At 36.1% G+C, this 26,088-nt stretch overlaps 2 protein-coding genes across 3 annotated transcripts in view; both read right to left on the reverse strand.

Moving 5' to 3' along the window:
- Positions 1 to 3,189, reverse strand: part of LOC132143338 (amyloid-beta A4 protein-like) — an 88,022-nt gene extending 84,833 nt beyond the window's left edge. Inside the window, exon 1 of the mRNA XM_059553462.1 lies at positions 3,186 to 3,189. The gene's annotated coding sequence lies outside the window, so the exon portion shown is untranslated. The remainder of the gene's footprint in view (positions 1 to 3,185) is intronic.
- Positions 3,190 to 21,040: 17,851 nt separating this feature from the next.
- On the reverse strand, positions 21,041 to 25,197 carry LOC132142968 (uncharacterized). Of its 2 annotated transcripts, XM_059553145.1 has the most exons (3): positions 24,634 to 25,197; positions 24,441 to 24,531; positions 21,041 to 21,244 (listed from the first exon to the last, which is right to left on the reverse strand). In XM_059553145.1, the coding sequence occupies exons 1-2, from the start codon at positions 25,092 to 25,094 to the stop codon at positions 24,444 to 24,446; spliced, it is 549 nt and encodes a 182-aa protein (XP_059409128.1). In that variant the 5' UTR covers positions 25,095 to 25,197; the 3' UTR covers positions 21,041 to 21,244; positions 24,441 to 24,443. The 2 variants fall into 2 exon arrangements, with proteins under 2 accessions (XP_059409128.1, XP_059409127.1); XM_059553144.1 differs by having other exon boundaries at positions 24,441 to 25,197.
- Between the last annotated feature and the right edge of the window lie 891 nt (positions 25,198 to 26,088).

Below are 26,088 nucleotides of genomic sequence, written 5' to 3' on the forward strand. Positions count from 1 at the left end.
AGATGGTCAACTTTATAAGGCTTTTCACACTAAAAATGTTCCATTTAAAAAAAAGTTGTTGTTTTTTTTCCTCATTTATCCCGCTAAAAAAAAAAAACTCTCATGAAGTTATGAAAATGTTATTTCTGAATGTTTAATTTTTAAACGTTTTGAAAGTGATTTTGTTGAAGCAAATGTTCCATTGTATCATTTTGCAAACATTATGAGAGTGTTGCTTTTGAACATTCTAAAACCATGTCTGCAGAAAGTTCCATGTATAAATACTGCTTTGGGCATTTTGAGAACACGTTTAATGACCGGATGACTTTAAACGTTCTATTAATGTTATGGGAAGAACACTGAAGGAACCTTGCCAGTATGTTGGCAGTGTTGCCCTCATTAACTATTCATGAGCTTTGTACAGTCTCAGCTTAAGGGTCAGAGAGAGTGGAAAATAGCTGTTGACGACTAAATGATGTCTGTTATGTGGCACGAAACCTAAATAACTTTACAAGTGAATCTCAGTGGGAAAGATAACAATGAATAAAAATATGAGTCACAGAAAAAGCTGTGTGCCAAAGCCAAGGAGCTGTATCAGCAGTCTGGAGAGAAACCAAAGCCATCGCCGTCAGATGTCCAGATTACATCATCATTCTGTGGCAAACCGATGCACACAACATAAACGCAAACCTCAGCTGTAACTCCACATATGCAATCCATTACAGTATAACGATGTGAACGTTTGTATGACATCTACATTAGAGTCGTGCCGTATATACGATGGAAGAATAGTGTCAGTTGGCAGAAAGAGAAGATGATTACTGTAAATTATATGAGATAACATGATACAAAATGATGAATTTATGCGATAGATGTCTGTTACACTGTCATTCTTCTATCAACATATTTTTTTTATAATATTCATAAAATGTGACAAAACATGGAACATACATGGAACATTTTTTTTTCAGAAACATTTCTTTTGTTTCAGAATGTTCAGCGAGCATCAAAAGTAACATTACATTAGAAGTAACAAAATGATACAATGGAAAGCTCTCTTAATGTTCACATAACCAAAAAATATGTATCATATAAAAAACATTTAAAAATCTGAATAGTTTGAACGCTCAGAGAGCATTCAGAAATAATGTTTTCATTAACTTCATGGGAATATTAACTAAACGTTTTTTGTTAAAGTAATGAACAAACGTTCTTCCAGTAACCCGTTTAATAACGTTTTCGAACCACTTCCACAAATACATTACGTATGCATCATTTATTGAATGGTTCTAAAATGTTTGTCTAATTTTTTAAAATGTTACTTGTTTAAGAACGTTCAAAGAACTTTGAAAAGTAACATTCATGTGTTTCCAAAATGATACAATGGAATGTTTCCTTAAGACATAAAAAAAAAAAAAACTGAAACATTCAAAGAACATTCAGAAATATAGCTTTCATAACTTAATAGGAACGTTAGCAAAACGTTCTTAGAACAAGTTTTTGTTCTTCAGTGAGCCGTCAGATGCTCTTCATGCAGCTTCACTTGAAGAAAAGACAAGAAAAACACAGACATCTGTAGTTTGTCTCTCTGTTTGACTGAGCTGCACATTATACAGTAACACACCGCATCATAGTTATTAGCTTTGGCTTCCCGTGTTACTAACCGTATTTCTACTACAAATCTACAGTCTGTGAATGATTTGGAAAACCTCCTCATTTCTGTGGCTACTGCTGGAAAAATCTCATCATTCAACTGTTTCCCTCAAACGAGGAGAAAAAACAAGTCAGTAGTCAACATGAAACAGCATCCGCAAACCATGATGTGACCAATCGGAGTGAAACACAAATGATTTGATAAAATTATTATATTCAGATAACAAGATAAAAGGTTTTGAAGACACACATTAATTCCTTTAGAAAAGCATTCACTATTGAATCACACACAATAGTTTTAGCACCACTGAGATATTAGTGTTTTTGTTAAATACTTTTAATCTTTTTTAAAAATTTTATTGCAGTTAAAGTTTTAGTAATTCTATTGTGTGTTTCTGTAATTTTAACTCATTTTTAAAATCACCTTAATAAAATGTTATTTCATTTTTACCTTTAGTTATTTTAGTACATCACATTAAACTGAACGAAAATGAGAAATAGCTCAAATAAAATTAGTTAAAATTTAGTTAACTATTCTAACCCTGCCAGTAACATGAAATACACGTTTTATTAATAATTATTAATTAATAATTACGCTTTTTAGTATCATTGGGGTACAATTATAGTTTTAACTAATACTTTTAATTATTTTGAGATTTTTCCCATTTTTGGTTCAATGTTTAATTTTAAAGTCTTGGTAATGTTATCGTGTTTTTAAAAATAATTTTTCTAAATATTTGGTATAATTTTTTTATTCTGCTTTAAGTTATTGCAATACACGAAACCATACTTTTATTAAAAAATATATTTTAATATTAATATTATTAAATATTATTTAAACTAATATTTCAGTTACCTATTTTAAGTGAGTTTTTTTTGGTGAAGAAGAATAACCCTCCCAGGAACATGAATAAGGAGAGCTTGATTTGACTCCACATTGACTTTAAGGGCCTTTCATGCAGAAGCAGGTCTGTATTGTCTAAAGCTTGACGTACTGAAACACATGCATTGACATGAATGCATTCAACTGACACTTACATTGCATTCAAGGTTCATGCATTTCTTGGAAATTCTTGCTAGATTTCAGTCAAAGCCAAAATGATGATTAAATAGAATGGTGATGAGGTATTTTACAGCATATTTCTGTTCTATCATTAGTAGAGTTATATACAAATTGTAGTACGTTACTGATTACAAGTAACATGATGGAAGTTTTAGTTAGTAATCTATCATTTTAACAAATTTGTTATATGCATAAGCATACTTGGCAATAAAGCTCTTTCTGACATCTACAATATTAGATTTAAACATTCTGAGAATAATTTACTGTGTGTATAATATGCAGAAAGTAACTGCAACCTAATTATGAGCATTTGATGGAATACTGTATATGTAATGTACGGGATATTTTGTCATATAATTTATATTCAGTTACTGTTTATAAAAAATAAAATACAAAATCTGCTTGAAATTTCCAGCACATCATAAATCAGTATCAGCTATCAAAGCCTCATGCAACACACCCTGAGATCTGATTTATTCATGTCATGAACTGTGTGTCGATGTGTTTGCTGGTGTTTCTCAACGCTTTACCTCCAGATCCTGTTTGTATAAAACCTCATTATGTGACAACGACAGTAAATTGCTACAAACATTGAGCCTCTTTCTCAGAAGAAGCCATGCTATGAAATGCATTTAGTAAAATTCATACTTGACAAAAACAACAAATGCATATGCTCACAGTTCTAGTGATGCATGACATTTTGACCTCATTTTCCATTTCTAGTTCCAGTCTCTGACCTGGTGAGTTTCTGTAGTTATCTTCGTAAACATCAGACGTCTGTGTGTCTTGAACTTTCCGCTGCTGGAACCACAAGTGAATGAACTGACATCAAGACTCATAGATCACTCAATAAAGGCTTTTATTTCTTTTTGACAAGTAATAGATATGACGTTTTACATTCACAGTCTTAGACCGCATAACTATGACGGCTCCAGAAGGGCTTGTTACAATAAATTCAGCATGTATCCGTGTTTCAGAGGTCACTGATGGTTCTTTCTCTATACTTCGGTGTTTTCCAGGATCTGCTCTCAATGCTCCAGGAATGCAATGACAATTAATTTTTTTCCTCCACCCATACATTACATAAGGGCTGTTAACTGGAAAAAGTCAACTGGACATACACTGGGGTTCAAGTCTGAGACCACTGAGACCTGGAAATGACCTGATGCTGAGAACCATTCCTGCACTGGTTTCCTGTGACTATGATGTGATTCTCAGATGAGTTGTTCTTCCAGGGAAGCTGTAGGTTCACATCATGCTGAACCAGCAGTTTGGTTCATGCAAGGGTTATTTCATTATCCTTAACTAAAACTATAACTAAAACCAAAACCATAGAAACATTTTCATTATTTGTAACAAAATGCACATTAACCTTCACACTAACATCCATTTCTGTTTAGTTTAAGGTAAACATTAAAATAACTGAAACAAATTAAACCTTTTTTTCACATTTAAAACTTTAACAAAGCTTCTTAATATTTTTTTTGCTTGTTGCATTGTTTCCAATGGAATCATGTTTCTATCAAGGGTTCTAAAAACAAAACAAATCAACAACAACAGAAAAAGTAATTGCGAATTTTTTTCTTTTGAATTTTTTTGGTTCCTTTTCCCCTCTCAATTCTGAAGAATCTGCTAATAATTGTGAGATATAATCTCAGAATGATGAGATTTAAAAAAGTCCAAGTCTATTCCATGTCAGAAACATACATACACATGAATGAATGAATGTATTTTTGAATGATGAATGGATTTGAATGAATGAATGAATATATTTTTAATCCTGTGGCAGAAACAAGCTTCCATAGTTCCATGCTCTTCACAATCCTAATAAAAACAATAAGTACCAAAAAACAATTGTCGTACTCCACTTGTTATGAAATCTCAAACCCATTTGAGGTTTGCATAAAAAAAGGCCCTGAATGAAATTCTTAAGCACTTCACTGATTTGTGTAAATGTGTTGCTGCTGCAGATGTTCCACCTGCAAAAATAAAATAAAATAAATGAACTTTAATGTGAACTTGACATCATGATGAAGGCCTGTACATCTGTGTGCTTCTGAGTGTTTATGAGCAGCGGTTCATGTGACCCGCTGCCCCGTCCGTCCAGGAATGACCAGATGTTTTGTTCTCCATCCACAAGTGTATTATGACTTCAGAAACGTTCAGCATATCCCAACAGCCATTACATCAGCTTCACAGAACGATGCATCACTGCAGCCGGTGGGGTCCAGCGTAAACACACATCTCAAACACTACAAACTCTTCATGAGGCATCTTGGGAGATTTTAACAGCATACATGAAGCCGTTCAACCATCTGATGCATGTTTTCTCTGGCATCACCCCACACAATTACCAATGCGTATCCAGTGCAATGTGATTAAAGAAGTGTCAATAGACATTATGCTGATGCCTGGAACCGCCTTCATGCACTTGAGCCATAAAAAAAGTGTCAAATTATATTTTAAAGCTTCATACTTCAAGATGAAGTGTATAATTTCTTCATCACTAAACACTGCTGAAATGAATAGCAAGAATTGCAATAAAAATCTAGCTGTTCGCTATAGGCAATGCTTGTTCGTGACTCGAATAAAAGAGATTAAATCTCATATGAGGGTAATTTCTGCCAGTAACTTGAAGATCAAACTGTATATTCGGTCAACTCCGTTACTTTTATATGTATTACAGAATTATTTAACAATATTTGATTTCATCACTGATGTTTATCATTTAGACACACACACACACACACACACACACACACACACACACACACACACACACACACACACACACACTCTTAACTATTATCCCAGCTAAGGAAAATATGTTCTAAGAACATTTCTATCACATTCACTGTAAAAAAATGACTGATTTTAACGGTAACTAAAACTGTGAAAATGCTACAGTAACCTGTTAAATGGTTAACATTATATACAGGGAAAAACCGTAAACTGACGTTTCCAGAATTCTCTGCGTTGCATTTAAAATTTTGTTTGAATTTGATGTTTTTCTCATCTGTTATGTTTATTATGTTCACCATGATGGTGTTTAGTGTTTTTGTGAATGACTCTGTCCTTCTGTGTATCTTATTATTTAAAAGCTGCTTGTGATGGGCTTTGGTTCATCATGTAACTTTCTCATCACCGCCTGCTTTTGGTGGTAACCAGTGTATTACAAAACAGATTTCAGTATTTCTAAAATGGTGTTACTCCATTTTTTACGGTATAATTCTGGCAACCTCAGCTGCCAGTTTTATACCGTATATTTTACAGATTATTTTTACAGTTTTATCATGAAGTTCTGTCAAACAAATCAATAGGAGAATCACACTGAACACAGCTGTCAAAGACCGGAAAGCTACACTGTCACAGATAAACGTCATCCTCTAGACATCAACGATCCATTAAAGACAGCTTTGTGCAAAAAACAACCCACAACAGACATTTCTTCACACATGCACATCTCTCTCAATGCCGTTGTGTGGTAATCATCATTATGACACTTGTTTTGAAGTGTTCAGTCATTAAATGACAGGTTCTCTGTGCAGCGTTAGCATGACAGCAAAGCTAAACACAGAAACGACTCTTTGCTGAGTCCTGTCTTTCTGCGTTGTCGCTTTCAGCTGTTTTGGATCAGCAGCATTTGCTTAGTGAGATAATATTTCGCATCGATATTTACAAGTTGAGGTAATTTTGAGGTAATCACCTTCCATTGCCAAGATATCATCACTTCTTGACTTTTTTACATTGTTTTCTCATTTGCTGAGCCAAATATAGAAAGTTGAGGCAATATTTGTGTCAAATGGATTATGTCCCTTAACAACAACACAAAACATGGCTTTAAAGAAATGCAAAGGCTTAATAGCTTGTTATAGAGACAAATTTACTGAAATATTGCATTAATAATTCTTTCTGCAGCATTTAATGATTTCACACCTGTTTCACACCCTGGCAACCACTCTTATTAGCCCAGGAACATGCTAAAAACCCTAATATCACTTTAGCAATTTAGCCACACCTTGAAAACACCACATAATACTCTAGCAAAGGCATAGAAATGTGTTAAAATACACTCACATCTTCTCAGCAACCACATTGCACACAACCACATTGTACTTGAAAAAAACTATATATACGTATATATATTAAATCACGTTAGAAACTGGAAACAAGGAAAAACAACCAGCAGAGCGGAGAGCGCATGAAGGATGTGGAAAGAGTTAAGTCACAAATGCAATCTGGAGCCAGCCCATGCACTGCTTTATATGTTAAAATCTGAGTTTTAAAATCAATAGGTGATTGAACCGGGAACCAGTGAAGTTCCTGGAGCACTGGGCTAATGTGATGGCATGAGGATGTATAAGTCAAAACCCGGCCAGCTGTGTTTTGAATATATTTTAGTCTCTTAACAGAACTTACTGGTAAACCCCTAAAAAGAGAATTGCACTAATTGAGCCATGATGTGATGAAGGCATGAATAAGCCTCTCAGCATCAGTTCTAGAAAGAAAGGGTCTAATGCGAGCAGTGTTACGAAGATGGAAAAATCAACTTTAGTTATGTTTTTGAAGTGAGAATTAAAAGTCAACTGAGCATCAAAAATCACACCCAAATTACGGACCTGAGCAGAAGGAGATATTTGGGTATTGTCAACTGAAAGTTTAAAATTACTGAACTTATTAACATTAGATGGAGTGCCAATTAATAGAATTTCAGTTTTGGAACAGTTTAGTTTTAGAAAGTTATGTTTCATCCATGCCTTAGTTTCCAGCAAACAGGCAGAAAGAGTTAGAGAGGAAGAAGTGGAATCAGGCTAATATAAATCTGGGTATCGTCTGTGTAGCAGTGATATCCCAGGCCATACTTCTGAATAAGAGGCAGCATGTAAATACTAAATAGAACCGGTCCCAAAACTGACCCCTGAGGGACACCCTGGCATAAAGGCATAGTCTGAGATCTATTAGTAGTAGATTAGTAACTTAGCAATGCCCTGGAAAAACCAATAATATTTTTGATACTTCATAGAAATATAAGAATGTGCAGACATCACCTTAGCAACCACATAACAACACCATGGCAACCGCACAACAATGCACTTGAGAAAAAAAAACTCCAACAAAAAATTCACATCACCTTACAAACTAAGTTGAAACACACTGGCAACCTCTTTACATTAGAAAGGGCCTCAGGAAGCCTTAGCAGGTGGACAGAAGTGCCATAGAAATCACCCAGAACACCTTAGCAACACCCTGGGAATGTGTGTTGCTCAATGAAATCAGCATTATTCCATGAAAACCTGGCAACCTCATAGGAACATTTCTAACATTTAGATACAGCATTATACTGTGATCCGAACTTGTCTGAGGTCAAAGGTCAGAGTGCGTTCTGATGCTAAATATGAGCGGTGGATCCGAAAGTGCAGATGAGGAGCTCAGCGAGTGTTTCCTCTAAAAATAAATGCCGTATTATTCTTTTTCTTTAGGCATGTGCGGACGAGTGATTCCTGCCTGTGCCAGATTGCCTCTCAGTCAGTCTCGCCATCTTTCAGAGCGCCTGACCTCTGTTCTGGAAATCAACAGGCATGAACTGGAGCAGCAGTCAAAGCACAGGAATGACGAGGAGATGAGCAAACCGTCGACTGCTCTCAATGAGCCCATTGTGTGTGAAATATGCTGTGATACGGATGATTCATGCACAGAAGATGTAAGGGGAGGGTAAATATCTGCAGGGAAAGTACTTTCTGTTTGCTGTATTCCACATTTATCACTCTGATGCCATCACTAAACTTTCTGCAAGCTTTTTTCTTTTTATTTGTAAAAAAAAAAAAAACAGAAGCATTTTAGACCAATTAAAACATTTAGACTAATATATACTGCATTTTTATTTGGCAGACTGGGTTATTAGTTTATTAGTATTGTACACAATAACTCATCATATATGTTACAGCCACTGAATAATAATAGTAAAAAAATTTGATTGGAACTTTAGTTATAGTCAGAATTGTGTGATATAAAGTCGCAACTGTGAGTTAAAAACTTGAGAGTTTTTTCTTTTGGAAAAATAGTAAGGAAATACAAATTTTTTCTCAGAATAAGATTTTTTAACTCTCAATTGCAAGAAAAGAGTCAAAATTCTGACTCTTGCAGTTGCAAGTCTCTATCCTGCAATTCTAACTTTATAACTCATAACTTCGATTTTTTTACAACAAGTCCTGAGAAAAAAGATTCAAACTCACAATTGCGAGTTGTGAGAAAAAAACGTTAGTATTGCAATCTGCAAAATTTTTTGAAACTGCAAAATTTCTATCCTGCAATTCTGACTTGAGTTTTTATCATGCAATTCTGAGAAACAAAGTTTGCATTGCAAGAAAAAAGTTAGAGGTATGAGATAAAATGAAATGTTTTATTTGGTAGCGGAATTGGCTTCCATATTTTGCAGACCCATCTAGGTTAATGAAGCTTTTTGCCAGTGCTTTGATGATGTAATACAAATATTCTCCATGATACATGATTCCACAACAGAAAAATGTTCTTTGCTTCGCTAAACCTTGAAACTGTTGGGCAAGTTTCTTCATCCACTGTTTCAGTATATGGACACATCAGAGCTTCATGACCTCCTACTGACTCAAATAGAAATGAACAAACCGTAATGTGTGAGATAATGGGACTTTCAGCACTGGAAGTCACATATCCACACCCATGAGAGCCACATGCGTGTCGTCACTGGGTGGGAAGTGTGCTAGTGGGACAAACTCTGACATGCAAAGTGTTGACATGCAATCGCTGTCTCAGATGTGCAGTGCAAGAAAGTGCAATGATTATTATATGTGATTTTTTTTTTTGGATGGAAAATATGAGTTTTGCTTGGCTGTACAAAATCGACCGCCACAGTCTTTAGTTTTTGCTGTTGCAATGAAGTCTTTTGGGTGTTTTTTACTAGAACTGCAGGATTAATTGAAATATAATGTAAATTGTGATATGGCTTAGTGTGATAAACAAATTGCAAAGACTGTGATTTAACTGAATAAAAACATGCACTGTGTTGTGTGAGTGAAGCACGACAATATGTTCATTTACATGTGAGTTGAACAAAAGTTGTCGAACAAAAGTTTTGGGGTTTTAAGAGCTTCCCTGCAGTTTCCCTTACAAAATCAAAGCTTGATGGTTTTACGTTTTAAAATATAAAAATGAATATTCATTCTGTAATTTTATATTTATACTGTAAATTAAAATGGTATTATTATATTTTTAAGACCCAGTTACTAGGGAAATATTACAATAATAATATTTATTTTAAAATAAATTTTTACATTTTAAATTAATTGTAGTAGTAGTAGTAGTAGTAGTAATGACTTAATTTTACAGTACAAACTGGACTAACTGGGGCCCAGGTCAGGAAGCAGACAGACTGGCTAAACCGACCGTCTGCTAGCTGCCTCCCGTCACAGAGGACAGTTAATTCTCAGCACATAGAGACTCTTTCACCTAGATATCACACTATAGAGACTGTGTCTGTTCCCTGAACTAGAAAATACAAAAAACGTCCAAACCAAGTTAAGATTAACAATTTAATTGAGGTTCAACAAATAAAAAAACAGATGCAATATGGATAAACAAATGATAAAGCTTGGCTTATTGAATATCAGATCCCTTTCTACGGAAATACTTTTTGTAATTAATATGATCACTGATCATAATATAGATGTGCTCTGGAAAACTAATGGAATGCATAGTCGATATAAAAAACTGGATGACGAGTAATTTCTTACTGCTAAATTAATTATAGGACCTAAAAACTCTGCTTGTAATAACCTAGAACACTGTCTAAGACTTGATGGCTGCTCTGTCAATTCTTCGTCATCAGTTAGGAACCTAGGTGTGCTACTTGATCGCAATCTTTCCTTAGAAAGCCACGTTTCTAGCATTTGTAAAACTGCATTTTTCCATCTCAAAAATATATCTAAATTACGGCCTATGCTCTCAATGTCAAATGTCATAGAAAAGTTCATTAATGTGTTTATGACCTCAAGGTTAGATTATTGTAATGCTTTATTGGGTGGTTGTTCTGCACGCTTAGTAAACAAACTACAGCTAGTCCAAAATGCAGCAGCAAGAGTTCTTACTAGAACCAGGAAGTATGACCATATTAGCCCGGTCCTGTCAACACTGCACTGGCTCCCTATCAAACATCGTATAGATTTTAAAATATTGCTTATTACTTATAAAGCCCTGAATGGTTTAGCACCTCAGTATTTGAATGAGCTCCTTTTACATTATAATCCTCTACGTCCGCTACGTTCTCAAAACTCAAGCAATTTGATAATACCTAGAATATCAAAATCAACTGCGGGCGGCAGATCCTTTTCCTATTTGGCGCCCAAACTCTGGAATAACCTACCTAACATTGTTCGGGAGGCAGACACACTCTTGCAGTTTAAATCTAGATTAAAGACCCATCTCTTTAACCTGGCATACACATAACATACTAATATGCTTTTAATATCCAAATCCATTAAAGGATTTTTAGGCTGCATTAATTAGGTAAACCGGAACCGGAAACACTTCCCATAACACCAGATGTACTTGCTACATCATTAGAAGAATGGCATCTACGCTAATATTAGTCTGTTTCTCTCTTGTTCCGAGGTCACCGTAGCCACCAGATCCAGTCTGTGTCCAGATCAGAGGGTCACTGCAGTCACCCGGATCCAGTACGTATCCAGACCAGATGCTGGATCAGCACCTAGAAAGGACCTCTACATCCCTGAAAGACAGTGGAGACCAGGACAACTAGAGCCCCAGATACAGATCCCCTGTAAAGACCTTGTCTCAGAGGAGCACCAGGACAAGACCACAGGAAACAGATGATTCTTCTGCACAATCTGACTTTGCTGCAGCCTGGAATTGAACTACTGGTTTCGTCTGGTCAGAGGAGAACTGGCCCCCAACTGAGCCTGGTTTCTCCCAAGGTTTTTTTCTCCATTCTGTCACCGATGGAGTTTCGGTTCCTTGCCGCTGTCGCCTCTGGCTTGCTTAGTTGGGGTCACTTCATCTACAGCGATATCGTTGACTTGATTGCAAATAAATGCACAGACACTATTTAACTGAACAGAGATGACATCACTGAATCCAATGATGAACTGCCTTTAACTATCATTTTTGCATTATTGACACTGTTTTCCTAATGAATGTTGTTCAGTTGCTTTGACGCAATGTATTTTGTTTAAAGCGCTATATAAATAAAGCTGACTTGACTACAAATATTGTTATGATTATTTTATAAAATTACAAAAGTAATATTTCTTATTTTGTTTAATATTTAATTTAATAATAATTATTATTCCTTCAAAATATTACAATACTAATATTCATTTTTTTATTTCACAATAGTAATATTTTTTTACAGTAAAATAACAATAATTACTATTAATATTATTTATGTTATTATTATCTATAATATTACAATAGTAACATTTAGCTTGACATTTTTAGCAATAATATAATAATAACAGTGATAATAATATTAATAACAATAATGTTATTTTACAGTAATATTACTAATACTATTACTTAAAAGTCATAGTCATGACATAGTCCTATGGATATCTAATCAAAACCTTTTAGGAAAACTGTGCAGCCCAGAAACAAGAAACAAACCAGGATGTTTTGCTTTTTTGCATATTTTTTCTTTCTTTCAATTCTTATCACGAAACGTACTATTAGAGCTTTTTACTAAAATAGTACACTGGTTGTTGTCTTCCTGTCTCAAAATGAAACGAGTCCACCCTCAAGTCTCTGACTGCAAGTGCACATCCTAATCTATGATTTAATTCCTTGTCATTCTTGTAATCTTTGTGCACTTAAGATCTACAGAATTCCTGTAATAACAGTATTTCGGTTTTGGTCTCAGACATGCCAAATGCACAGGAACACAAAACGAATGCCTCGTCCAGACAGTTTCCCATGCTTGAGTTATTCATCTTGACTCCTGAAAGCCTCTGCAGGCAGTCGGGCTGGAGAGGGTGAAAGCCAATTAGTCCTATATCTGCTTCACTTCAACAGTTTTTCCAGGAAAGCCCTGTGGCATACAGAGAGAGCCTCCCGCGTTCGCTCTGTCCCGTCTGAAACAATTACACATGGGGGTCTTTCAGCAGAGTCAGTCGAGGCTATAACTCACGGACTGGAACACTACTACACATCTCAGCCGTTAAACCTGCACATAAAGAGCACACAAGCACTGGTGCTATTACAGTAGGATGCATGTTGCTTTAAAGAGGATGAATATATATATAAAATCAGATGATGAATGCCATTGATTTAGAACCTCATAGTTCACAGAAGGACAGTTTTTAACAGTTTTAAGGCGGAGAAAATGATTGGGATTTTTACTTCCGGGAATGACTGTTGCACAGTTGCCCATGAGACTTCTATTCTTGTGGATTTTCTCAGCATGTTAATGCTACGGTCCATTTGAACACCTGCTGAGGCCATTAAAGGGGCCAGACCTCAGTGAGAAATAACACATGACTGGAAAACAACACCTGACCCTTTCCTCTGGGTGTTCAAAATCCGGGTAAGCGATTAAAATCCATAGAGAACATGTTACTGAAAACAACTGACAGAAACTCCAATGCAAAGACAACAGAAGTGAGCAAAAGCCGAGACTACATGCCGTCCTCTACATCAAAAACAAACAAGAGAACAAACCCAAAAGCCCAACGCTAATGGAATATGCCTGTGGCGCTCTCCAGCATCAGAGCCAAAATATGTCAGAATTAATTACAGTTTGCAAGGCAATAACAAGTCATTTGAGGAGTACTTGTATCCACACCCTTTCCTTCAACAGGCAGTGCATTCCACTATCAGCAGCTTTCCATAGCATCAAATACATCTCATCTGAAGTACGGCTAGAAGATACCTACAATACAAACAGAAACATACAAAACATGAGCATAAATAATTCCTTCCAAAAGTCAGTATCTTAACCAAGTTAAGTTAATTCAGATTCATTCTAAAGTACATAAATGTAGGCCAACCCATAAATTTGCATCAATCTGGTTCCCTTGACAAAAAACCCAATAGCATTTCTTTTCAATTATCTTTTGGATTACTGTGGAAAATGAATTCTGTGCCCAACGAAAAAATTAGTCATTTTTACATATTTTGCAATGAAAAAGCCTAAATACAATTGTCAGAAGTCAAAATCTAAACATAAGCAGTGTTGGGAAGGTTACTTTGGAAATGTAATAGGTAACAGATTACAATTCTGCTCTAATAAGAATAAAACTAAATATATTTTTATGTTGCACAGCAGTGGTTAAGTGGACCATGTTAACCAGAAAAACCTGGACGTCTTGGGAAACATTCCTTCAATGAGTTATTATTAAATTAAATATAAGTATATCTACAAATCAGCCTTAGATTCCCGACTCATAATTGTGCAATGCATTCTGGGATTAGAATTTGGCTTAAATGTGGCGCCTAACCTTTTTGGGAGCCTATGATGACTTAACATGACCATCTGAAACAGAGCAAATGACTTCTTAACATTACACACTGTCAATTAAGCGTCTGTCATGAGCTGTTTACCAACCACTTTCATGTAAATATCAAGAGTTGCATTTGACGCAGCAATGGTTTTGCTCCTGAGTGTAGTTATAATGATACATAAAGCAGCAGCACTTCAGAGAGTTTAAACTTTAAAGACCTTGTTCATAAATATAGGCAGCATAGGATCTTTTCATCTCAATACTCAATCCAGTGCCAACCACAGTAAAGCGTGTCGCTCCAGGAAAACGTCTGGAATGATAGAGTGCAGATTCCGGTGTAATTCTGCTCCAGATGATGGAGGGGTAGATGGGGATCAAGCTGGGCAGTAAATCGCTGTCTGACTGACTCCACAAGTGGCTCCAAAGGTTTAGCGCACATCACTGCGTCGTTTCTTTTGTGAAGAAATTCCAGTGCACATGTAAACACAGCACACAAACAGATCAGTTTTGGTTGGATATGATAAGAACATTTAATGTTCCCATTAAGTTATAAAATGTTATTTCTGAGTTTTCAGAGCTTCTTTGTAGATGCTTTAGAAACGTATTTATTGTTACATTTAGGGAGCATTTCATTTGATTGTTTTGCAAACATTATGTGAATGTTACCTTTGAATGTTCTCTGAACGTTCTGAAATTAGTAGTAAAATTTAAAAAAAAATGTTAGATGAACTAAACATTTTTACAAATGAAATTCAAAGAAAACTTTGAATGAAATTTCTACTAATGTCACTGGAAAAACACTTGTTCGTAGCTTTGAGAGAATCCCAACAAACAAAAATAAATAAATAATTTTTTAAGAATTTTTTTTCTAATGTTCCCATTTACCTGAAAACATTGGTCCTGTGTTCGCCAAACATTTAAAATGTTTTTTTTTTTTTTACATTTTATTCTTTCATTTTAAAAAAGCATTGTTTTTCTTGGTAAAGCAAATGTTAAGGGAACATTCCATTTGATTATTTTTTCAAACGTTACAGGAATGTTACTTTTGAAAGTTCTCCGAACGCTCTAAAAACGAGTAGTTACATTTACAAATGTTTAAAGAACAAGTTTCGAGAACACTATTAAAGACCAGATAACTCTGAATGAGTGATCTTTTAATGTTACTTAGAACAGACTTCAAATGGAAAAGTATCTGACTACTCTTCTAGTCTTTCTAGAAAACATTTTACTGTAAAATGTGAGTTAGAATAGTTCACAAGAGCGAATAAAAATATAAAAATAACGCCGCTGTGAAAGAGACTAGTAAGTAGTTTTCTTGTTTGGTGTGATTACATTTATTGTTCTGAAAACCCAGTTAGACACTTTTCAGGACAAGTAAAAGCTTTTAAGAATCAAAACAGGTAATTCTGATGTGTTTTATGTCGTAAAATAAAAATACCTCAAGCTTGTGTTAACCATAGATTTTATTTCAGGCTTTTTGACATATCTTTGAGAGAATCCCAACAAAAAAAATATTATGTTATAGTAATGTTTTACTAACATTCCCATTAAGTAAAAGAAACAGTATTTCTGAAAACATGAAAAGTTTGTTTCAATTGTTTCAAATGTTTAAGGAACGTTCCATTGTATCATTTTGCAAGCATTATGGTAATGTTACTTTGGAATGTTCTCTGAAACAATTAGCAAAATTAAAAAAAATGTTACATGAGAATCCAACTAAAAAGTTTTTCAGGAAAAAAACACAAACAATCTGTAATTAATATGTTCATGGAATAGATTATTAAAGACCTGATATTTTTAAAGGAACATTCTGTTACTGTTATAGGTAGAATGTTTATTCATAACTTTGAGAGAACCTCACTAGAACATTAGCCACCTTTCTGAAAATGTTCCCTGTTAGCTAACTGTCCTCACCAATGTGTGTCAAGATGTTTTCTGCCTTTACTACAAAAACAAACTCAGGGTCCAATCCTTTCATGTTTTCTGCGCCAACAAACTTTCCATGACTGGAGGAAGCTTGGTTGAGTTATGCATCTTGACGATTTCTCTTATGATTTAGCTGTGCACAAACTGATCCAAAGCATTTTATAATGGCTGGCAGCGTGCATGAGTATGGAAACCCTCAATCAGGGATGTGGGAATGTTGGAATTAGTCGATTTTCCAAATGTTCCACATTCACTGCTGTGTTCAGGTTTTTGACTCTAGAGATCTCATCTAACATGAGTTTAACAATCAAGTGAACATTATCACAAACAGTTTCACAGGTGCATTTGATTATATAAAAAAATAACATTGGTGAGAGAAATATTTCATCTCATCTGACAAATCTTTAACTCCAAATGAAGTTTGACACCCATGTTTGCTTTGACTACTTAAAAGCCAAGATCAGCTGCGCTTGTAGAGTCAGATCTTATCTGACGCTTTTGAAGTTTACTGTTTGGATTCAGTTATTCAGTGATGGAAAACATCTGGTAAGATCTGATCTCGCAGGACTGCCATAAAACTCGCGTTCTATGCTGTTTGTTTGTTTCCCGGGAAAATGTACTGCGTTTGATTACTGAAGATGCATTTCTAAAAGCACGATGTAGGATGTGGAAAGCAAGGTGGAAACCCAAGGAAAGAACAGATTGTTTCTTCATGATGCTGGCAGTGAAGCACCGCAGGGTTAGTTGGATGGGTTGTGTTTAAGGGTTGTACCTCGTTTTGTACTGGAATGATGGAAGGCGTTCCTTCAACCTTCCTCAATGTTTATGGAAAATTGTTATAACTTGACTGATATTTGATATACGTTCTCATGATGTTGAGAAAAAATGGGTAGAATTCTCACAATGTTATTTGTGCTTGATCAATGTTCTAAGAAACTATTTTGTAACCCTTGCATAATGTTACAATCACAACAAGAAACATTTTTAGAAGGATACAAAGTAAACGTTCAAATAACGTGACATTATGAGAGGAAATAAAGTTGCTGTAAAAAAAGTTTTTGTAATCTTTAAATAACGTTAGCAGGAAAACTTGATATTTTTAATGTTTTTAAAATATTCTACATTTTAGGTAAAAAACAATAACATTAGTAGAATGTGGTACTAAACAATTTTGTAACCTTTACCGTTACACTCATGACAAGAGAAATGGACATGTCCGTGTTTTAGAAACATTTTAAATCAAACCTCAATGTGTCAGCTGGGAATGATACCAAATAAATACATCCCGAAAATCCTTGGCAGAAAGAGCATGTGCTTCTCGTTACCGTCAAATGTTATTTCATGCAGTTTAATATTACATAACATTCGCCTATTCACCGTTTCTACATGCAGTCATGTGCTTTTGATAGAAAAACTCCTAATAAACATCAATTTGCATTAAAGAAACTAGTTTTCTGCTCGAATAGTGTTTGCTGTTCTCTACAAACAATCCTATGAAGACTGGATTCCTCGCGCCGTCGTTAGGAGTGGAATTCTGCTTCCTGAAGAAGGAAAAAGCTTGTAAATGTCTGGGTGTGTAATAAGATCCACGTGAAATGCGTGTGAGACAAAGCCTGACTGAAACCACAGGCCTGCTGGAGCTCTGCTTCAAACGACTCAGAAACACAGGTCACAATGTTTCAATACTGAGCATTATTTTATAAGACTTTAGTATTTTCACCTCTTGTTCAACTAGTAGAAAACCTCCCAGGACACCAGAAAAACATGCTAATTTTATCTAACACATCATGGATAACATTTTGAACTTGTTGTGTACATTGAAAGAGTATGCAGATGTTAAAGAGGAGTTTCTGAAGAGCTGCTAAACCTCCACAGGAAGTGGAATCTCTGCGGAGCCGCAATAAGTGCAGGAATTTCCTGCTCCAGACATACATCAGGCCACCGGCGAGAGAAACAGCCTGCCGATCTTCGTCCGGTCTTCTCGCTTTTCATCCTCTTTTTTTTCCCCGCCGGACACACCCAAAACGCCATTCTGACCACCCAGAGTTCCCTGGGTTCGACCGTTCACTCAAAGACTGTTAAATTCTAAATACATCATCTCTGACTCTATTCATGCCCTTGATTCAGGTTCCTGCTCTTATTCTGAATTATTATTATTCTGGAGGCCGACACACATTCAGCTCTGACATGTGAAATCCATCTGTCAACATCACACCGGTTCCTAATGGATAGAATCAGAATAAGTGAATTATAATAAAATAAATCTGAATTTAAGCTCCAACTTCTATTTAAATGTTGTTAAATGTTCTGATATTATTGTTGAGTTGTGTTATTTTAGTATCATTTAGTATTATTGAAAGTTTTAGCAATTTTTGTTGTGTTTTTGTTATTTTTTTCATATTTTGAATTGTTTTTATTTTCAATTTTTCAATTTTCAATTTTAGCAGGTGCTTTTTTCAAAGGGAGATAGATTTTTCCCCCCACTAAAGTAGATACAAATAGAAATAGAAATAGAGTTTCAGAATTTTTTGTTGCTTTTTTGGGGTTTTGCCATTATTTCAGTTTTAATTGTAGTTTTAGCATTTCAACTTTAACTAAATTACAATTAAGCGTTGACTTGCAGCTAGCTAAAATAAAACAATATAAGCAATTAAATAATTACCTTTTAAAAATATTTTATATCAGTTACAATTTAAGTAAAAAAGTTTTTATTTTTATATAGTTTTTGTTAACATTAATAACCCTGATTCACCCTCTTGTCATAACAAACTCCTATGAATGTACATTTCCATACATCAACAACTTTATAGTGTCAAGCTCCAAAAAGAACAATAAACCATAAAACTTCCATGACTTGTGCTCTACATTTCAGTATTTTGAAGTCATAAGATTTATTTATTTTAGTTTTATTATTTTTTTTGTGACAGGAACAGACCAAAAATCAGTAATTCTGGGTTCTAAAATCATTCAGAATAAAGAAATAATGCATTAGGATTGTCGTCACAGGGTGACTATGAAAGGAAACCCTAAACAGCATGTCTAGCATGAATATCAGTGGAGACGAAGGAACATACTTTCAGGGAGTTTTCCTGGTGAAGAAGTCTGACCGCATTCCCATGAGCAGCCGCGCACGTTATGATTTAGAGTCGAGGGCCACACACGCTCACGACCTACTGTTCAGTGCACTTCAGCATCCTGCCATCTAACATTAACACACACACACACAGTGTAAGAGGGGCTTCTTCTACACCACTCCTATGTTCCTTGGCGTGTGGATTGTTTGTGCTGGATGGAGGCCACGTCATGTCTGAAAGAATAGGTGTGACACGTAAAGACAAACACATTGAGTCCCGCTGACCGCAGGGAAGGTGTTTGTCCGAGTGCGATCAAAGGATGACCCGGTATTCCCCTGTTATTCATCAAATGCTTTCTTATTTAGGCAGGAAAATAATCTGAATTGAAGTCAGTGTTTAATTACTGAAGTTGATCAATATACTGATATCAGCTGGAACAACTGAGAGAAAGAAAGGAGCACAAAAACATTATTCACGCATATACATTTCTTTAAGTTGGATATTTGTCTAACATTGAAAAAAATATTTTAGAATGTTTAGAGAACGTTCAAATGTTACATTAAGAAATGATACAATGGAATGCTTCCTTGACTTTTACATAACTTAAAAAAATAGGATTATTAAAAAAACTTTTTTGAAAGCTACTTTTATTAGCTGGGAAGATAGAAACTACTCAACTAACAAACATATGTTCTAAAAAAACATTTAGCTATTGTTCCCGTTTGGATTTGATAACGTTATTCCTGAATGTTCAAAATGTCCTGTTTTTAAATGCTTTTTTGGAACATTGTATCATTCTGCAAACATTATGGAAATGTTACTTTTGTAACATTCTGAAACAAGCAGCAACATTTAAAACGTGTTTCAGAAACTTTGAATTAACATCCTATTAATTAACACTGAATATTACTGAATATTAATTAATAATTTAATATTAATTATCAAAAAGAAGTGGCAAATAAAAATATGAAATGCCAAGTACCAGTAATACTCATCAGTGTTAGTTTATCCCTTTAATGATGTAAAAGAAGTGTGTGAATCAGTTTTTAAAATACAGTTTTATGGCTAATTAGGAATATAAATGGCTGTGATTGTTTTCAGATCAGCTGGCAGGTGTGGCAAAAAGTTAATTTTAGACACAGCTAACAAGTTCACATTACATTATTACATAATGACATGATAAATATGATTGCCTTACAGATGATTTCACATTGTTTTGTTATAAGAGAATGTTAATTACCGTTCCCACTCGGCTGATCTAGCGCAGATTACTGGAAAATCGTCTCATTTTTCTCTCGGTGTGACTCACACAAACAGTGTGGAGCAGCAGGTAGCCAATGAGAGCATTAGCTGACAGATCATGTGACCGGGCACTTTGTAAACATTCTGTATGGAGGTCAAGCTGAGCCTTCTCATCCATCCTCACGCTCGCTCCAAAACAACACGTTCCCATGGGAAACACATCATGGGGAACGACAGTAAATAGGTGAATAACGAATGTTCTCTTCAGTGTGTGGACGTTTACTCTGGCCCGCTGCGCTCTCAAATAAAAGCTGACTGTACAGAAACACCTCTAGATGAAATGTTTGTAAACTTTCTGTCCATGCAAAAGTACTGAATACTGAATATGACAAAAAACTAAGCAGAATATTCATTTCACATCTAGTTAACTTAGTAAAAGTGTCTTTTACAACCAAAAAAACTCTTTTTTCAATTCAATTCAATTCAAGTTTATTTGTATAGCGCTTTTAACAATACAAATCATTACAAAGCAACTTTACAGAAAATTATGTTTCTACAATATTTAGTAGTAGCTAGTAGTTTGTGCACGTTTGACAGGATTTTAGAAAAATAAAAATAATAATAATAATACAAGACGTAGTCAGCTAGATGATGAACTATCAATATTATTAATTAATAGTAATTATAGGATGCAGTCACACATGTAGCAATAATTGTTAGTTCTGTTTGTTGATTCAAGGTTAGCATCATCTGGGGTCCTCTGAGGGTCAGCATCATCTCTTCTCAGGTGTTCTGGATCCAGACTGGAGCTTGTGTAAATCCTAGTTACCACGGGATGTAAATCCCGTGGCAAAACATAGAAACAAAATAGAGACATCATTAGCATAGCTGCTGATCCAACAAAGTAAAATTAGTTTAACCCAAGCTAAAGAATAAAAATGCAGATGCAACTACACTCACAATTTAAGAGATACATTATTCGAATGCTTGGCGAAAGAGATGCGTTTTTAATCTAGATTTAAACAGAGAGAGTGTGTCTGAACCCCGAACATTATCAGGAAGGCTATTCCAGAGTTTGGGAGCCAAATGTGAAAAAGCTCTACCTCCTTTAGTGGACTTTGCTATCCTAGGAACTACCAAAAGTCCAGCGTTTTGTGACCTTAGGGTGCGTGATGGGTTGTAGCGTGGTAGAAGGCTAGTTAGGTACGCAGGAGCTAAACCATTTAGGGCCTTATAGGTAAGTAATGATAATTTGTAACAGATACGGAACTTAATAGGTAGCCAGTGCAGAGACTGTAAAATTGGGGTAATATGATCATATTTTCTTGACCTGGTAAGGACTCTAGCTGCTGCATTTTGGACGACCTGTAGCTTGTTTATTGAAGATGCAGGACAACCACCTAGAAGTGCATTACAATAGTCCAGTCTAGAGGTCATGAATGCATGAACTAGCTTTTCTGCATCAGAAACAGATAACATGTTTCGTAGCTTGGCGATGTTTCTAAGATGGAAGAATGCAGTTTTTGTAACATTGGAAATATGATTTTCAAAAGACAAATTGCTGTCTAATATAACACCCAGATTTCTGACTGTAGAGGAAGTAACAGTACATCCGTCTAGTTGCAGATTGTAATCTACAAGATTCTGTGTGGTGTTTTTTGGTCCAATAATTAATATCTCTGTCTTATCCGAATTTAATTGGAGAAAATTATTTGTCATCCAATCTTTTACATTTTTAACACACTCTGTTAGCTTAGATAATTGGGAAGTTTCATCTGGTCTCGTTGAAATATATAGCTGAGTATCATCAGCATAACAGTGGAAGCTAATTCCGTATTTTCTAATAATATTACCAAGGGGCAACATGTATATTGAAAATAGAAGGGGACCTAGGACGGATCCTTGTGGCACTCCATATTTTACTGATGATAAATGAGATGACACCCCATTTAAGTAAACAAAATGGTAGCGATCGGACAGGTAGGATCTAAACCATCTTAGAGCCTGCCCTTGAATACCTGTATAGTTTTGTAATCGATCTATGAGCATGTCATGATCTATGGTGTCGAACGCAGCACTAAGATCAAGTAAGACTAGAAATGAGATGCAGCCTTGATCTGACGCAAGAAGCAGGTCATTTGTAATTTTAACAAGTGCAGTTTCTGTGCTATGGTGGGGCCTAAAACCTGACTGAAATTCTTCATACAGATCATTTTTATGCAGGAAGGTGCTCAATTGAGCAGACACAACTTTTTCTAAAATTTTAGACATAAATGGAAGATTTGAAATAGGCCTATAATTTGCCAGTACACTAGGATCTAGTTTTGGTTTCTTAATAAGAGGCTTGATAACCACCAGCTTGAATGGTTTTGGGACGTGACCTAAAGATAACGACGAGTTAATGATATTGAGAAGCGGTTCTTCGGCTACAGGTAACAGCTCTTTTAGTAATTTAGTGGGTACAGGATCTAATAAACATGTTGTTGGTTTAGATACAGTGATAAGTTTATTTAGCTCTTCCTGTCCTATAGTTGTAAAGCACTGCAGTTTATTTTTGGGTGCGATGGATGAAACTGAAGTGTTAGACGCTGTAGAATCTACATTCGCTATTGTATTTCTAATGCTATCTATTTTATCAGTGAAGAAATTCATAAAGTCATTACTATTTAACGTTGGTGGAATATTTGAATCAGGTGGCGTCTGGTAATTTGTTAATTTAGCCACTGTGCTAAATAAAAACCTTGGATTGTTTTGGTTATTTTCTATGAGTTTGTGGATATGCTCTGCCCTAGCAGTTTTTAGAGCCTGTCTATAGCTGGACATACTGTTTTTCCATGCAATTTAAAAAACTTCCAAGTTAGTTTTTCTCCATTTGCGTTCAAGACTACGAGTTACTTTCTTGAGAGAGTGAGTATTACTGTTATACCATGGCACAGTACGTTTTTCTCTAACCTTTTTCAATTTGATGGGGGCAACAGCTTCTAATGTATTAGAGAAAATAGTGCCCATGTTGTCAGTAATTTCGTCTAATTCATGTGTATTTTTGGGTACAAATAGCAGTTGAGATAGATCAGGCAGGTTATTTGCGAATCTTTCTTTGGTGGCTGGAACAATAGTTCTGCCCAGACGGTAACGCTGAGACATATAGTTAATATCAGTTATACACAGCATGCACGATACAAGGAAATGGTCTGTAATATCATCACTTTGAGGTACAATATCTATAGCAGTAAGATCGATTCCATGCGATATAATTAGATCTAGTGTATGATTAAAACGATGAGTGGGCCCGGTGACATTTTGCTTGACTCCAAAGGAGTTTATTAGGTCAGTAAACGCAAGTCCTAATGTATCATTTGCATTATCAACGTGAATATTAAAATCTCCCATGATTAGCGCCTTATCAACTGTAACTAGAAGGTCTGAGAGGAAATCTGCAAATTCTTTTAGGAATTCTGTATACGGCCCTGGTGGTCTATACACAGTAGCCAGAGCAAGAGATACATTAGATTTCTTTTGCATGTCTGACAGTGTAACATTTAGCAGAAGTATTTCAAAAGAGTTAAACCTGTATCCTGTTTTCTGGGTAACATTGAGAATATCACTATATATTATTGCAACACCTCCTCCACGACCAGTCTGACGGGGCTCATGCTTATAACAGTAGTTTGGTGGAGTAGACTCATTTAGAACAAAATAATCATTTGGTTTTAGCCAGGTTTCAGTCAAGCAGAGTACATCAAAACTATTTTCTGTGATCATTTCATTTACAATAACTGCTTTGGGTGTGAGTGATCTAATATTTATGAGCCCAAACTTTAAAAATTGTTTTTGTTCATTTACTTTACATTTTTCTGGTTTAATTACGATAAGATTTTTTCTAGATCCTACATTATATTTTGACCTCACTATTCGGGGAACAGACACAGTCTTAATAGTTTTTACAGCACAAGTACTTTTATCTTTTAAGCGGGTGGAACAAAACTCATCATAATAGTTATTAGAGAATTGTCTTACTAGTCACATGGAGCGAAGTGTCCTGGAGATGTTGTCAGAGAGCAGCTCCGCTCCGATTCTGCTGGGGTGTAATCCATCAGCGCGAAACAGCCTAGGACGCTCCCAGAAAAGATTCCAGTTATTAACAAATAGCAGTTTCTGTTCTTTACACCATGACAACAACCATTCATTTAAAGCAAAAAGTCTACTGAACCTTTCGTGTCCTCGTCGATACGTGGGCAATGGTCCTGACACGACGATCGTCGCCGCGGGCGTCGTGCTGCGAACCGTCTCGATCAGGCTGCTGAAGTCCCTCTTCAGCGTCTCCGTCAGCCGCAGCGTGGTGTCGTTAACCCCGGCGTGAAGCACGACCGCTCTGGGGCTCTCGTCGACCTTCAGGATCGCGGGTATCTGTGCAGAAACATCGAGAACACGAGCACCAGGCAAACAATGAGTGTGCACTTTACCTTCGGCTAACGTAGCACTTACGTGTCGGACGATGGAGTCTCCGATGATCACAGCGTCGCGTCCTGTCTCGCGGAGGGGAGCGAAGCGGTTCCGGATGGAGATGTCGAAGGCAGGAGGGGGAGAAGTCGTCGCCCGGGACCCGGCTCGCGTCCTCCGCTGTGGATGCACCCAGGGTCCGTGGTGTCCCGGCGTCGCAGTGAAGGACATCTGGGAAGATCGCGTCCTGGGTTCACCGGGCCTGTGCAGAGAAACACACGGAGTAGACGTGGTGGGACTGTTAACAGATCGCTGTATACTTACCCCGGACTTGTGAGCGTCAGCCCAGGATGATTCCAGCGCGGTTCTCCGCTCTCTCAGCTGGGCCTGCCTCACCTCCAGGTCGCGAATCTGCTTTCTGCTTTCTCTTAGTTTTTTTAAATAAATGTGTGCTGTTAATTATCAGGAATGCATTTGATTGCTCAGTAAACAGTAAACACATTTACAATGTTACAAAAAAATTCTGTTTAAAATAAACGCTGTTCTTCTGAACTTTCTATTCATCTGTGAATCCTGAAAAAATATTAAAAGTATCACCATTTCCACAAAAATATTGTGCAGCACGACTGTGTTCAACATTGCTAATAATCAGAAATGTTTCTTGAGCAGTAAATCATCATATTATTCTGATTTCTGAAGATCATGTGACACTGAAGACTGGAGGAATGATGCTTGAAATACAGCGGAGCATCACAGAAATAAATTACACTTTAACACAGATTCACTCAGAAAACAGCTGTTGTGAATGGCAATAACATTTCTTGTCCTTTTATTCTGTACTATGCTAAATCCTGCTCTTAATCAGTATCTTCGTCTTGTTTTTCAGTCTAAACAACTGTTTAACAAGATACTCACATACGAATAAAATCATGTGAAGAGTTCAGGCAGTTTTATGCAACTTCCCCAGTTTCAGAAGCCAAGGGGTTAACTGGATTACAGTTCCTGACTTTATAAAGTACAGCATGAGAGATTGACATCAGGGCCGAGCTGAAGGAAGACGTCTGGGTGCGGTGAAGCGGAGAACAATCGCTCGGTCCTGCCCAGGAAGAGCTGGCCGTCTCAGAGATCTCGATGGAGAACCGGACGCTTTGATTGTTCACTCTTCCTCTCAGGACAGATGTGCTTGACCTGCAACCTGATTCGAGACCTCACACCATCCGAGGCA

The sequence above is a fragment of the Carassius carassius genome, chromosome 7 (assembly GCF_963082965.1).
Source record: "Carassius carassius chromosome 7, fCarCar2.1, whole genome shotgun sequence".
In the NCBI taxonomy this organism is placed as follows: domain Eukaryota; kingdom Metazoa; phylum Chordata; class Actinopteri; order Cypriniformes; family Cyprinidae; genus Carassius; species Carassius carassius.